General features: G+C 50.7%; 1 protein-coding gene and 1 long non-coding RNA gene across 2 annotated transcripts; both read right to left on the bottom strand.

The window, feature by feature from the left end:
* Positions 1-1324: 1324 nt before the first annotated feature.
* LOC121142736 lies at positions 1325-4586 on the bottom strand. Its single transcript, XR_005879809.1, has 3 exons — positions 4107-4586; positions 3706-3819; positions 1325-3418 (listed from the first exon to the last, which is right to left on the bottom strand). It is a non-coding gene; the product is annotated as an uncharacterized LOC121142736 (long non-coding RNA).
* Positions 4587-10022: 5436 nt separating this feature from the next.
* Positions 10023-11766, bottom strand: Hes6 (hes family bHLH transcription factor 6). The gene is made up of 4 exons (XM_005082201.4): positions 11577-11766; positions 11413-11499; positions 11250-11331; positions 10023-11009 (listed from the first exon to the last, which is right to left on the bottom strand). The coding sequence occupies exons 1-4, from the start codon at positions 11655-11657 to the stop codon at positions 10585-10587; spliced, it is 675 nt and encodes a 224-aa protein (XP_005082258.1). The 5' UTR covers positions 11658-11766; the 3' UTR covers positions 10023-10584.

Below are 11766 nucleotides of genomic sequence, written 5' to 3'. Positions count from 1 at the left end.
TGTTTATGTGATCGTGATGCCAAGCACATTCGTGTCTCAAACCACCACTGTAGGAACAAGGTCCAAGAATGGAGTCCTGTGAGAATTTGGGGTGCTGTGAGAAAACTCGAAGAAAACAAGAGCATTGTCAACTGAGTTTTTCAATACACAGAGTTGTTCTTGCAGTGTGTTTTGTGCTCCTCCCAGGTATGGTGGGTAGAAATGAGTTTCAGAATACTCATTATTGCTTGCTTCTGTTATTCACTTTACGTGCCCCTATGGAAAACCACATTTTTGCCAAGAGCAGCTTGTCCTTGTGATTGCACACTTTACCCTTGTGATTCTTAATCATAATTGTCTGATGCTATGAATAAAATTTGCCTTATTTATTGTCTCTATTCTCCAGGGTCCCACCACCTCTAGAGTGGTGACACATCATCTGTCACCCTTTTAACATGTTTTTGAGAATTTCACATATTAATAGAATGTATTTTGGTCATAGTCACACTCCACTTCCTACAACTGCTCTGGGTTACCTCCATTGATTTGAGACTTTTTCCTATTCCTCTGTTTCTGTGAATTTGCCTTTTGGGCACTTCATGTAAGTGGAATCCCATGTTATTCTGCATTTCATCTAGTGTTTTTCTTTTCAAGAGTCATTCATGTGCACATATATCCTCCACGGATGAATAATGTCCCGTTGTATTGAAGAGTTATGTTTGCTTACATCTTTGCTTTGGGGGGTTTACACTCCAGTTGGTCCCACCTTTGGGATGCTGTTCTGCTTGTGGACCCTGCTGTGTGCAGTGTGACAGCTCTCATATATGCCACACAGGATGATGTAAGAAATCACTGAATTTTCCACAATAGCTATCCTATTTTACATTTCTAGCAACAAGTGATTACTGTGTTTCAGTGCTTGGGCTGACCAGATGTGGAGTGGCTAGGTCTTGCAAACACAGAAAGGTACATTCTGGTATAAGCATACAGGAAATGTCAACTTCGTTGTGTGAGAAACAGAAGACAGTTCCTCGGTCGTCTTCAAATGCTGGCCTATTGGGAAGCTGGCCAGGTTCCAAGTGAGTTCCTTTCAGTTTACTGAATCTATGACTGGCCAGGATGATTCTGGTTCAAACACCCAAAGGAGGAGGAGGAGAAAGGTATTTGACACTGAGCAACCGGAGGTAAAATCAAGGTCCTCTTATTCTGACTGATCCGGTTTCCATTTTGTCAAGCACAGGGCAAGGCCAGAGCTGAGATTCTAAAGAAATATGCGCACAGTGTAGGGTTGTTAACAAGGCCACAGGAGACACCATTTCTTATGTGTAACAACCAGTACAAACAGTCCTTTATAGATTGAGTTTATTACGTCTATATACAATAGCCAAGGGTACCAGCTCTTCATGAATCTAGAGTTGGGAAACACTAAAGATTGCCATGCTATGCTGGAACACCCTGTTGCAGAACTGATGCCTCTAGAGCAGGTTCAGAGGAATTGTGGACCTCACCAAAGCCTTAGAAAGCCTTGAGGGACCACAGGGAGGTGAGTGTGCCTGCTCTGTCTAGGAGGGTTAAAAGGAGCTCTGCTGAGATATGGACTCTGCTGTGTTTCAAGCCGTATCTGTGTGGCTCCTGTGGATACAGACAAGGGTTCCAAGGCAGACTTCTCCCCATGCTTATCCATCGGTTCCCCCAGTTAGTAGACTGGTCGTAAGGGACCTTTGAAGTATCAACTGAGAGCCTAAGCTTTCAGTTTGAGGAATAACCTAGCTTTACATGCTGTACATAACTCAAAATTCAAGGAAATTAACTGCTTTGGAAAGGGGTCATTGGAGACCACAGATGGCCCAATCAAGCATGGGCCCATTACTCCCTGGTCATATCTCGGGATATAACACGACGTCAGTGGTTTTAAATAGTCATAAAATAGGGTGACGAGATACTGAACACAGTATTGTGTCTCCACATCAGCTGAGGAGTTGGTATTATGGTAAGTTGTGGAGATGAACCTTGAGGTGGTTGTCACCATCTCCCTTCCTGGTTCATGTACCCCAGTAGGGGCTTGAACTCCCACAAACAGCAAAGCATCCCAGAATGTCCCTTATCAAGTCAGATGGATGACAAAGAGGCCACTTCCTCATTTGCTCTCTTGCTTTGATCAGGCACGGTGGATACTGTCAATAAGCCCCTGCAAGAACTGAGAGCTCCCGCCAAAAAGCAGCAAACGAGGCCCTCTGTCAGTTTGCTGCAGAGGAACCGAATCTTGTCAACTGCACTTGCGTGTGCCTGACCGCGTGTCCTCTTGGCTGGACCTTCACATGGGACCATAGCCTGAGCGCATGCAGACTGTGGCCTGTGAGACCCCACCAGGCAGAGACACCACTAAGCCACTTGGATTCCTAAACCACCGAACCTGTAATATGTTCAAGCTGCTAAATTGTGGGGTAGTTTGTTACACAGCAACAGATACTGCTGGCTGACTTTCTTACACAGGGTGAGAAGCATCCATTCCACCTTTGCCCTGGTACTGCCCCTCGAGTCCCCACTGAGGGACTGTAGGGAGTGTGGCTGGATGGGCCGGAGTCTGCCTGACCCTCCAGTTCTGAGGAAGCTGCTGCCAGGAAGCCTTACAGGGAGGCAGAATGCACAGGCTCTGCCCCCAGAGGAAAAGGAGAAGAGGAGAGCCAGTGGAGCCACAGAAGACAGCATCAGCTGAGCCCCGCTGGCACAGTCCAGCCCCTCCAGGGAGGAGTTTTTATGCTACCCTTCCCACATCTCCATTTCCCTTCCATGTGTGGAGGACAGGAGCTTTACCAAATTACCATAGGAATTTTCTGTGGAAATCAGACCACTGGGTTCTGAAAGGCAAACCCAGTCCTCTGCCTCCCTTGAGCCCATGGGCTAAGCTCCTTCAGGCAGCCTTCCTCGGGGCCTGCCTGTCGGAGGGCATGTCAGCTCCTCAACTCTCACCATGCTCATTACTCAGTCCTGGCCTTGTGTCTGACACACTGATGCTTGGGAAGTATCATCCCCTTTGAAATTACATTCTTAAGGCAGAGGCTGTGGCCCCCAGGACTAGGCTGAATTTCCTGCTGAAACCCCTCCTGGTCACAAAGGGACAGGCTGTCCCCAGGAGTTTGTTCCCAGCATCCCTAAGATGCCCAGACTCCAGTCTTCTCCTCCCAGTTCAGGACTGACCCGGTCCCCACAAAGACCCACATCTTGTCTGCTCTTGCAGAGCACAGGGACAGCCAGGCTTCCAAAAGAGCTCCCAGGGACAAGAGCACTCGTGAAGATGGGTCTTGAGCCAAGGCAAAACTACAGGAGAAAAAAAATAGGTCCGGTGCTGGCAAGACCTGAGGGGCTTCTGCGTGAGGCACCAGCTGGTGGCCAGGATCTTCTGGAAGTCTCTGATTTTGAGTTCCCACCACATCCTTAGCTAGAAAACAAATAGGAGTTTGGGCTCAAGGCCAGCCCAGAGACTTTTACATTCCATCCCACAGGAAATGGTATTTCTCTCTCCCTGCTTTGTCCAGCATCCCCATGTCCCTCTGTAAGAGCGCTGCCCAGGGCTGACTCTCAGCTCGTGAACAGGGTGGCTCCTCCTCAACTACCAGTTAAGACTAGCAGAAGCTGTCTGGGAGAGGGGGGGGGCAGGAAGGAAGGGCGTTTGACCTCCCCCATTCCCATGTTTTTCAGCCCGGGCTCCTCCCACAGAGCACTCACCTTAGTGAGGGTGGGCATGCTCCTGTGGGCGTCCTGCTTCTCTGGGCCGGATGTTCACAGCCTCGCCCCGCATGCAGTAGCTAAGGTGCTGCCCAGTGAATGGCAGTTCAGACCCTGCAACGGAAGGACAAGGGGAAATTACCTGCACTAGGCTTCTGGTTCCCCTGCTGTTGAGGGATAGTGGGGGCTGGCTTGCTCTGGAGCCGGGAGGGGGGGTTAGGGAGTAGGGTTGGGGAGGCTTGAGAATAAGCTTCCTAGGTAGGGAGAAAAAAAGTTGGAGTTTCTGGTGTGGTAGTCCACGGGGAAAGGGTCACCGTGTGGCGACAAACCTAGGCAGCTACAGGCACAGCTAGATTGTTGGAGGTCAAGGGGTTGGGCCTGAAGAGGAAAGTGGCACTCACCAACGTTAAACCACTGCCAAGGTGGCCAGGGGCTCTGGAAACGCAGTGCTGTGCGCCCCGACCCCGGTCTAGCCTGACCCCTTGGTGGCTCAGCAGGCAGGACACGGCCACTCCTCTTTCGGCCGCCAGCCTCTCAGGCTCCTTGGGCACCGTTGGCGTCGTTGGCGTCGTTGGCGCCGTTGGCACCTGCTGGTGCACAGGCCTCTGGGAGTGCGCGGGAACTGCATCTCCCAGGAGACCCCGGGGTTGCCCTCGGGCTGGGCAGAGCCTAGGCTTGGGCTCTAGCCTAGTGATTCTGAAAACGGGGTTCAGCTCTCCTCGGCCATGGCACTGATGCCCCTCCATTCCCCAGTTCCTCTAGGTTCCCAAAGGCAGGCGCCCCCAGTGGCAAGGAACACCACAGTGAAGATGGATTTACAAATGGTTGACAAATAGGAAATGGGATGACAGGAAAAGAAGGAAATCGCAGGTGACAGCAAGATTTTGTTTTATTTGTTTGAGTCAGGGTCTCTCTATGTAGTCGTGGCTGTCCTGGAACTCACTCTGTAGACCAGGTTGGCCTTGAACTCAGAGATTCACCTGCCTCTGCTTCCTGAGTGTTGGGATTAAAGGTGTGTGCCACCATGGCCTGGCTGATTTTTATTTTAACTTAAAAATATTTATTATAGGGGCTGGAGAGATGGCTCAGTGGTTAAGAGCACTGACTGTTTTTCCAGAGGTCCTGAGTTCAATTCTTGGCAACCACATGGTGGCTCACAACCACCTTGAATGAGATCTAATGCCCTTCTCCACTGGCATTCAGGCAGAAGACTGTATACACAATAAATAAATAAAATATTTAAAAATATTTATTATACACACGTGTATTTTGCCTGCATGTTTGCACATCACATGCATGCCTGGTGCATGCTTGGCGCTGACACAGCCCAGAAGAATGTGTCAATCCCTTGTAACTAGAGTTAGAGACGTTTGTGAGTAGTTTTGTGGATGCTCAATGGTCATCAAGGTTAGAACCAAGCCAGAGGCAGAAGATCCTGGTGGCAGATAAGGTCACTAGAAGGGTCGCTTGTTTGCTTATGTGGTTTATGTGTATTGAGGTATGTTGGAGACCATCCTCTGTTGAGCTGCTTAGAGCCTGGGTTTGACCACCCTTCTGAGGCTTGTCTTGTCCTTGCAAACCTTTTGGCTCCTGATTGGTGGAAGCTGACCAATTCCAGGGTGTTGCCTGTCACAGTCAGCTGCTAGTTCTGCTTTCAGCATGTCCTGATGGCAGGTGTTTGGGCAGAAGTGCCTCCATCTTGAGAACCATTCCGTTTTATTTTCTTATTTTTATTCTAAACGTTCACTAGAGACAGCTGCCATGGAAACAGCCCCACTGGGGATCTTGACAGCGTTGTCAGTGAAGGAGTGGGACAGTCTTTGCTTCAAAAATGCACAGTGACAGAGGCAGAAGAGGCACTTTCAGGACGTTTGCTTCTCTGAGGCCAGAAGAGCCAAGGCCAGCAAGGGACATTGCGTCCAGGAATTTTGCTTACTCTTCTTCCAGGTGGCAATAGGAGGAACAATCTGGAAAGGGGAAATGGTGCCATGCAGAAAGCACGTATAAGGGGTTAAGACCCAGTGTCCCTACTGGGTGGTGGCACACACTTTTAATCCCAGCACTTGGGAGGCAGAGGCAGGCAGATCTCTGAGTTCCAGACCAGCCTGGTCCACAAGAGCTAGTTCTGGGACAGGCTCCGAAGCTACAGAGAAACCCTGTCTTTAAAAAAAAAAAAAAAAAAAAAAGACCCAGTGTCGCTGGGAACCATGGTACTTCCGAATGGAACGGTGCCTAAGGCGTAGGTGGGTGTGGTAGGCAGAGTATGCTCCCATCCCCATCCCTGGAACTCATGAATCTGTGAGTTCACATGACAAAAGAAGACGGTGCAAAGGCTGGAGCTGGAGCCTGAAGGGAGAGCACCCACCCGGCATGCCCACGGCCTAGGCTTCCATCGCTGTCACTGGGAAAAAGAAAAAGAAACTGCAGATGCGACTGCTGAAGGGTCTCTGGCCAGCCCAAGCAAAGCAAACACAGACCTGAGCTGGGCAAGCACGGCTCTGGCTAGCCTTGCCCTACCCTCCCATTCCCTCGGCCTTGCTACATGCCTAAAGCTGCCCCAAGGTCTAGTCCCTTATGTGGCCACTTCCTCCTCCTGAGGCTGACTACAAGATTCAGCTATCAAAGTATTGAAGTTCAGAAATCAAAAGTCCCCTTCTGGCCACCTTAATTAACATGCCCAATTAAAATTAAACACTTCATCCTAACACTGGTTTCCTCCTTTACCTTTATAAACTGCCATTTGCCTATGGGCCACATCTGTCTCCTCTCCAGAGTCAGTCCTTTGTCCCCCCTCTCCCTTGTCCTCTATCTCCTGCCATTGTCTCTTATTCCATGCCTCCTGTGCCTCGGCGGCAAATAAATCTCATTCGTGCTGAGAACTTGGTCTTGGGGGTTCTGAACCAATACTGATCCCTACAATTATGGATTAAGTTAAATATTAAAAATTATCCAGACGGTCCCAAGGCATTTACAAGAGTTCTGGAAAGTAGAAAGTTGTGGAGAATCAGAAGAGTCAATGATGAGGCTCCACCGGAGAAACAAGTCAGACCTGGGTTTAAGGCAATAGAAAGTCTTTATTGGACTGGAGAGATGGCTCAGGGGTTAAGAACACTGGCTGCTCTTCCAGAAGTCCTGGACCAAGTGTTGTCCTTTCTACAAAGTGGTTCAATATGGTCAATTTGCCACCAGGTCATTGGCAGGTAACGCCAAGGAATGGTGACATATCTGGGGCTCAGTGTTGGTCTCTACTATTGGAAGAGCTGGCACTCAGTGGCAACTTTAGACAGGTCAGCCTTGGTGAGTAGCAGTCCATGTCATCAGGTCCATGCATAATCTCCATGTCTGTCACCAGGGCCGCTTTGCTCATAGACCTACTGGGTAATGACAAGAATGGCTGCCCATGGATCGGATCTACTTGATTATTGAAATCCCCCACTTCTAACTAAGATAGGGCTGGGGAGTTAATGCACACTTGATGTAAAACTGTAAAGGCATACTGTGGGCCTTGCCAACTGAAAGCAAATTGCTGCTGGTGGTCCTTATGGACAGGTACCAAAGAAAAAGACTTTTTTCCAGATCAATAGCTGTGTATCATTTACCAGGAGATGTGTTAATTGGTTCAAGCAAGGACACCACATCCGGTACAGCAGCTGCAATTGAAATCACTACTTGAGTTTTTGATAGTCAGGTGCCATTCTTCATGGTCCATCTGTCTTCTGCATTGGCCAGAAAGGAGAGTTAAAGAGAGAAATGGTGGAAACCACCACCTCTGCATTGGTTTTGTGTTTTGTTTTGTTTTCAAGACAGGCTTTCTCTGTGTAACAGTCCTGGCTGTCCTGGAACTCCATCTGTAAAGCAGACTGGACTTGAACCCAAAGATCCACTTGCCCCTGCTTCTTGAGTGCTGGAACTAGAAGGCCTGTGCCACCACTGCCCACCTTACCCCTGCATCTTTCAAGTCCTTGATGGTAGCACTAATTTCTGTGGTTCCTCTAAGGAAGCGATACTATTTTTGATTTGCCATTTTCCTTGGCAACTCCATTTAGCCTTTCCAACTATAATAGCTCTTACTTCACAGGGCAGAAAACCAGTATGAGAACTCTGCCAAGTTCTATGTATATTTATCCCAATTATACATACTGGGACTGGGGAAATAACCACAGGATCAGTTTGGGACCCACTGGACCTACTGTAGTCAGATTTCAGCCAAAGTGCCATTCGTCACCTGATGTAAGCCCCTTTTTAACTGGAGGGTCACAGTGTCTCGGGATCTTCTGGAATCAGTGTCAATTCAGCACCTACTGGTAGCACCAATAGACCCCTGGGAGCCTGGTGGCTACCTTTTCCCTAGTGTCAATTACCCTTGTAAAAAGTAGTCCCTCTGGGGAGGACTGGGGAAAGGCTAACAGTAAAACTTTTAGGAATTTTATCAAAATCCTTCCCAGGGGAACCTGACCATCCCTTCATTCAAGGTGTTCTGGGTCTGCAAACTGGCTCAAGTCTGAAACTGGTTCACAGGCCAAGGTTACCTTTTGTTGAGATCCAATGGAGCCTTTCTTTCACTTGTTTGAGAATTTTTATAGTTCAAACAAAATACACCAGGCAGGATGAAATAGTGGTGTGGTCCCTGACTGTGCCCTACCAAATAACCCTCCTGAGCTGGTTGTCACTCCAGAGGCCATTTCCACTTCTGAGCAAGAGACTGAGTCTGAGGATTACAAAGAGGTTGGCTCTGGGTGGGAGGAATACAGGGGCCTGTGGGAAGACACAACTGCTGCTATCAGAGCGGAGATGCTGGCCAACGCTCTCAACTGTGGCAGCAGAGCTTAGTGCTCTGGCCTCTAGACAGTGGTAGAAGCCACACAAGAGGACTGACTCACTATCCGTGTCTCTGTGGAACTCTACACTAGTTTGAAGTGATGAAAATAACCCCAGGAATAAAATTTCATTCTTCTAGCTGCCCACAGCTCAGCACTGATGCTAAGATAAAGTTGCATGGATCCTAACCTGGCACAGAGATGAACCCCAAATACTGAAGCACTCTGGGGACCAGAAGCTGCTTTCCAGCTTTTGAGAAAGATGCTCTTAAAGGTACCTGACCTAGGAAGGGACACAACTGACAATCCTAAACCCTCACACGTCAGCCTGCCTGCTTGCAGCCCATTGAAAACCATCTGCTCTGGGGTCAGTGATTGCTGCCAGCTGACAATGGAGATCTGTAGATATGCTAGCTCAACTTCCTCTCCTCCCTCAGGATTCTGACCTCCAGGGTCTGGCATAACCTCAGGCCCAAGCTTCCTGTGGCCATGATACTTTCACTTCAAGACAACTGGCTGGCATTCCTTGTCTCTGTAGTGGCACCAGAGGAAACTCCTACAATCAAGAAAAATGACAGCCAAGACCACCATATGACTTAGCTAGTAAAAAGGCTTCCCCAAACAAGCCTGAAGACCCAAGTTTGCAAACCACAGGGGAAGGCCAGGACTTCCTAAAGTTATCCTCTGACTTCCTTATACATCTTTATAACACACACACACACACACACACACACACACACACACACACACACACACACACCTCTTATCTTCCAAGACAGGGTTTCTCTGAATAGCCCTGGCTGTCCTGGAATTCACTCAGTAAACCAGGCTGGCCTGAAACTCACAGGAAATCTACGTGATTCTGCCTTCCCAAGTGCTGGGAGTAAAAGCGTGCATCACCACTGCTCAGCACAAATAACATTTTTTTTTTTTTTGGTTTTTCGAGACAGGGTTTCTCTGTAGCTTTGGAGCCTGTCCTGGAACTCGGTAGTCCAGGCTGGTCTTGAACTCACAGAGATCCGCCTGCCTCTGCCTCCTGAGTGCTGGGATTAAAGGCGTGCGCCACCAACGCCCGGCTCACAAATAAGATTTTTAAAAAGGAAAAAGAAAAGTGACAATCTAAAGAAGATTAATATCTACACAATACTCATGAACCTTAAACCAGGCCTTTGAAAGATACTTCCAAGGCAAAGGACTAGCAACTAGTCACTAGTATTGTCCTTGGAGCTCAGGAGAGAGCAGGACAGGGACAGATCATTTCCCTATGGCTTAGATATCCTGGAGACAAATCCCATACTAGTGCAATCCTCTGGGACATACTCCTAGGAGAGTGGGACAGCCTAGGGAACCTGCCCAGCAAAGGGACATCATCTCTACCAACGCCACATGAATATACGAAGGGTGAGTGCTTTAAATGGACACTCACCAGGCTTGGATGCAGGAAATGTGTGCTTGATTGAGTATTCACACATCTGACAAATCAATGACAGTACACCAGGGGCAACTAATCCCAACGTTCTTTATTTACTTCAATTGGAGCATTTGATGGCAACCAAATCCCCACACTCAAATGTCTTACAAACAGGGAGCAGCTCTCAGTGACCCTGCATAAGGTGCCATCCCTGGTCTCCGGGCTGAAGCAGCAAATCTGAATTTCTATTTAAGTCAGGACTGCTCTGGCCTGAGTATCCCTGCCTAGGACACCAGTGCTCAGCCTCAGGATTGGCCACTTTTGCCCTAGATCCCTCTCAGAGTGTTTGAAAGGCAGGGACAGGTGAGCCGGGAGAGAGGGGAGAGCTGGCAGCTCTACAGGAGTCTCCCTCCTTTCTTTCTGTAACCTCCCTCTCCCCATCCAGGATAGGGTCCATGAAATGGATTCCCTCAAGAAACAGAGCTAGGGGCCTGCAGGGGCTGGCCATCAAGGGTTGCCGTGCAAGCCATTCATTGAAAGAGTAGGGAAAGCATACCTGGGTTGTCTCCACATCATCTGACACCCAGGGAGGGAGTAGTAGACCTAGGGATGGCAGCCCACCCTCCGCAGGTCCCCGATTAGTGTTGTTGGTCACCAAGGTCTCCACACACTCTGGGTCAGTCGAGCTCCGGTCAGGCTGCCAAAGGATGTAGGTACCAAATCCAGCCCCTCGGCAGACACCCGATTTAGTTCAGCCTCCGGGACCTCTTCTAGGTCAGAACACAGGTCGTCCCCGGGACCTGGGGGACTGGACAATGGGGACCCTGGAATCCCTCCGGGAGGCCAGCTGTTCCTCCCGGGGCCTCCAGGCAGCCCAGCTAGGGAGTCCCCCAGCAGATCCCGGAAGCTGCTACTCTCGCGCAGTGGCATGGACTCTAGCAGATGGTTCAGGAGTTCAGCTGAAACGGTGGCATCGATGGCTTGACACGTGGACACGAACGTGTGCACCTCATGCATGCAATGGATGTAGCCAGCAGCGAAGCGCTCGCTTGCTTCGGCCTGCAGCTGCTCCCGCTCTGTGCAGGAGGGTGGGAAGAAGAAAGCAGCGTCCCGCACCGTAAGCAGTGACTACTATGGCTTGGACGATCCGCTCCGCGGTTTCGGGACTCACCCAGGAGACACACTGCCGTGTCCTGCTCTGGGCGGGGAGCCCTCGCCGTGGATAGGACCCGGGCTGCGGGAGCCGACGCGTCCTGCTCCTGGGTGGCAGGCGCGCCGGGTCGGAGCCCCCGCCCTCGATTCCCGCCGCCACTCACCGCGTGCACGGCCCCGTAGCGCGCCCTGCACGCGCCGCACCGTCAATTCCAGCACTTCGGCGTTCTCTAGCTTGGTCTGCACCTGCGCAGAGGGGAAGGGGATTGAGTCGGGCCGAGAGCTCCAGCGCGCACTCTGCAACCTCCCGCGCCCTTCCCTCCGCACCTCGGTGCCGGCCAGCAGCATCCGCAGCTCCTGGAGACTCTCGTTGATCCGCGCGCGCCGCTTCTTCTCCACTAGGGGCTTTCGGGCCTGTGGGAAGCGGGCCACTGAGCCCCGGGCCCGCGCAACCTCCCGCAAGCCCATCCGCCCGTGGCCCCTGCCCGCACCTTGCGGTCCCTCCGTCCTTCCCAGCGGTCCTCATCCTCTTGGCCTGCACGGTCCCGGCTGGGCGCCAGGGGCGGAGACATGGTCCGCAGTGCCCGGAGCCCGGCGCCGGGAGCTGAGTGCAAACCACACTGCCAAGCGGGCTAGCAGCCCAGAGGCCTCAAGAACTCTTCGAAGTCTTCCGGCCCGCGG

This window comes from Mesocricetus auratus, unplaced genomic scaffold (assembly GCF_017639785.1).
Source record: "Mesocricetus auratus isolate SY011 unplaced genomic scaffold, BCM_Maur_2.0 Super-Scaffold_100010, whole genome shotgun sequence".
NCBI classification, from domain to species: Eukaryota; Metazoa; Chordata; class Mammalia; order Rodentia; family Cricetidae; genus Mesocricetus; species Mesocricetus auratus.
The sequence above is the reverse complement of the archived record's forward strand: the minus strand, read 5'-3'. Positions and strand labels throughout refer to the sequence as shown.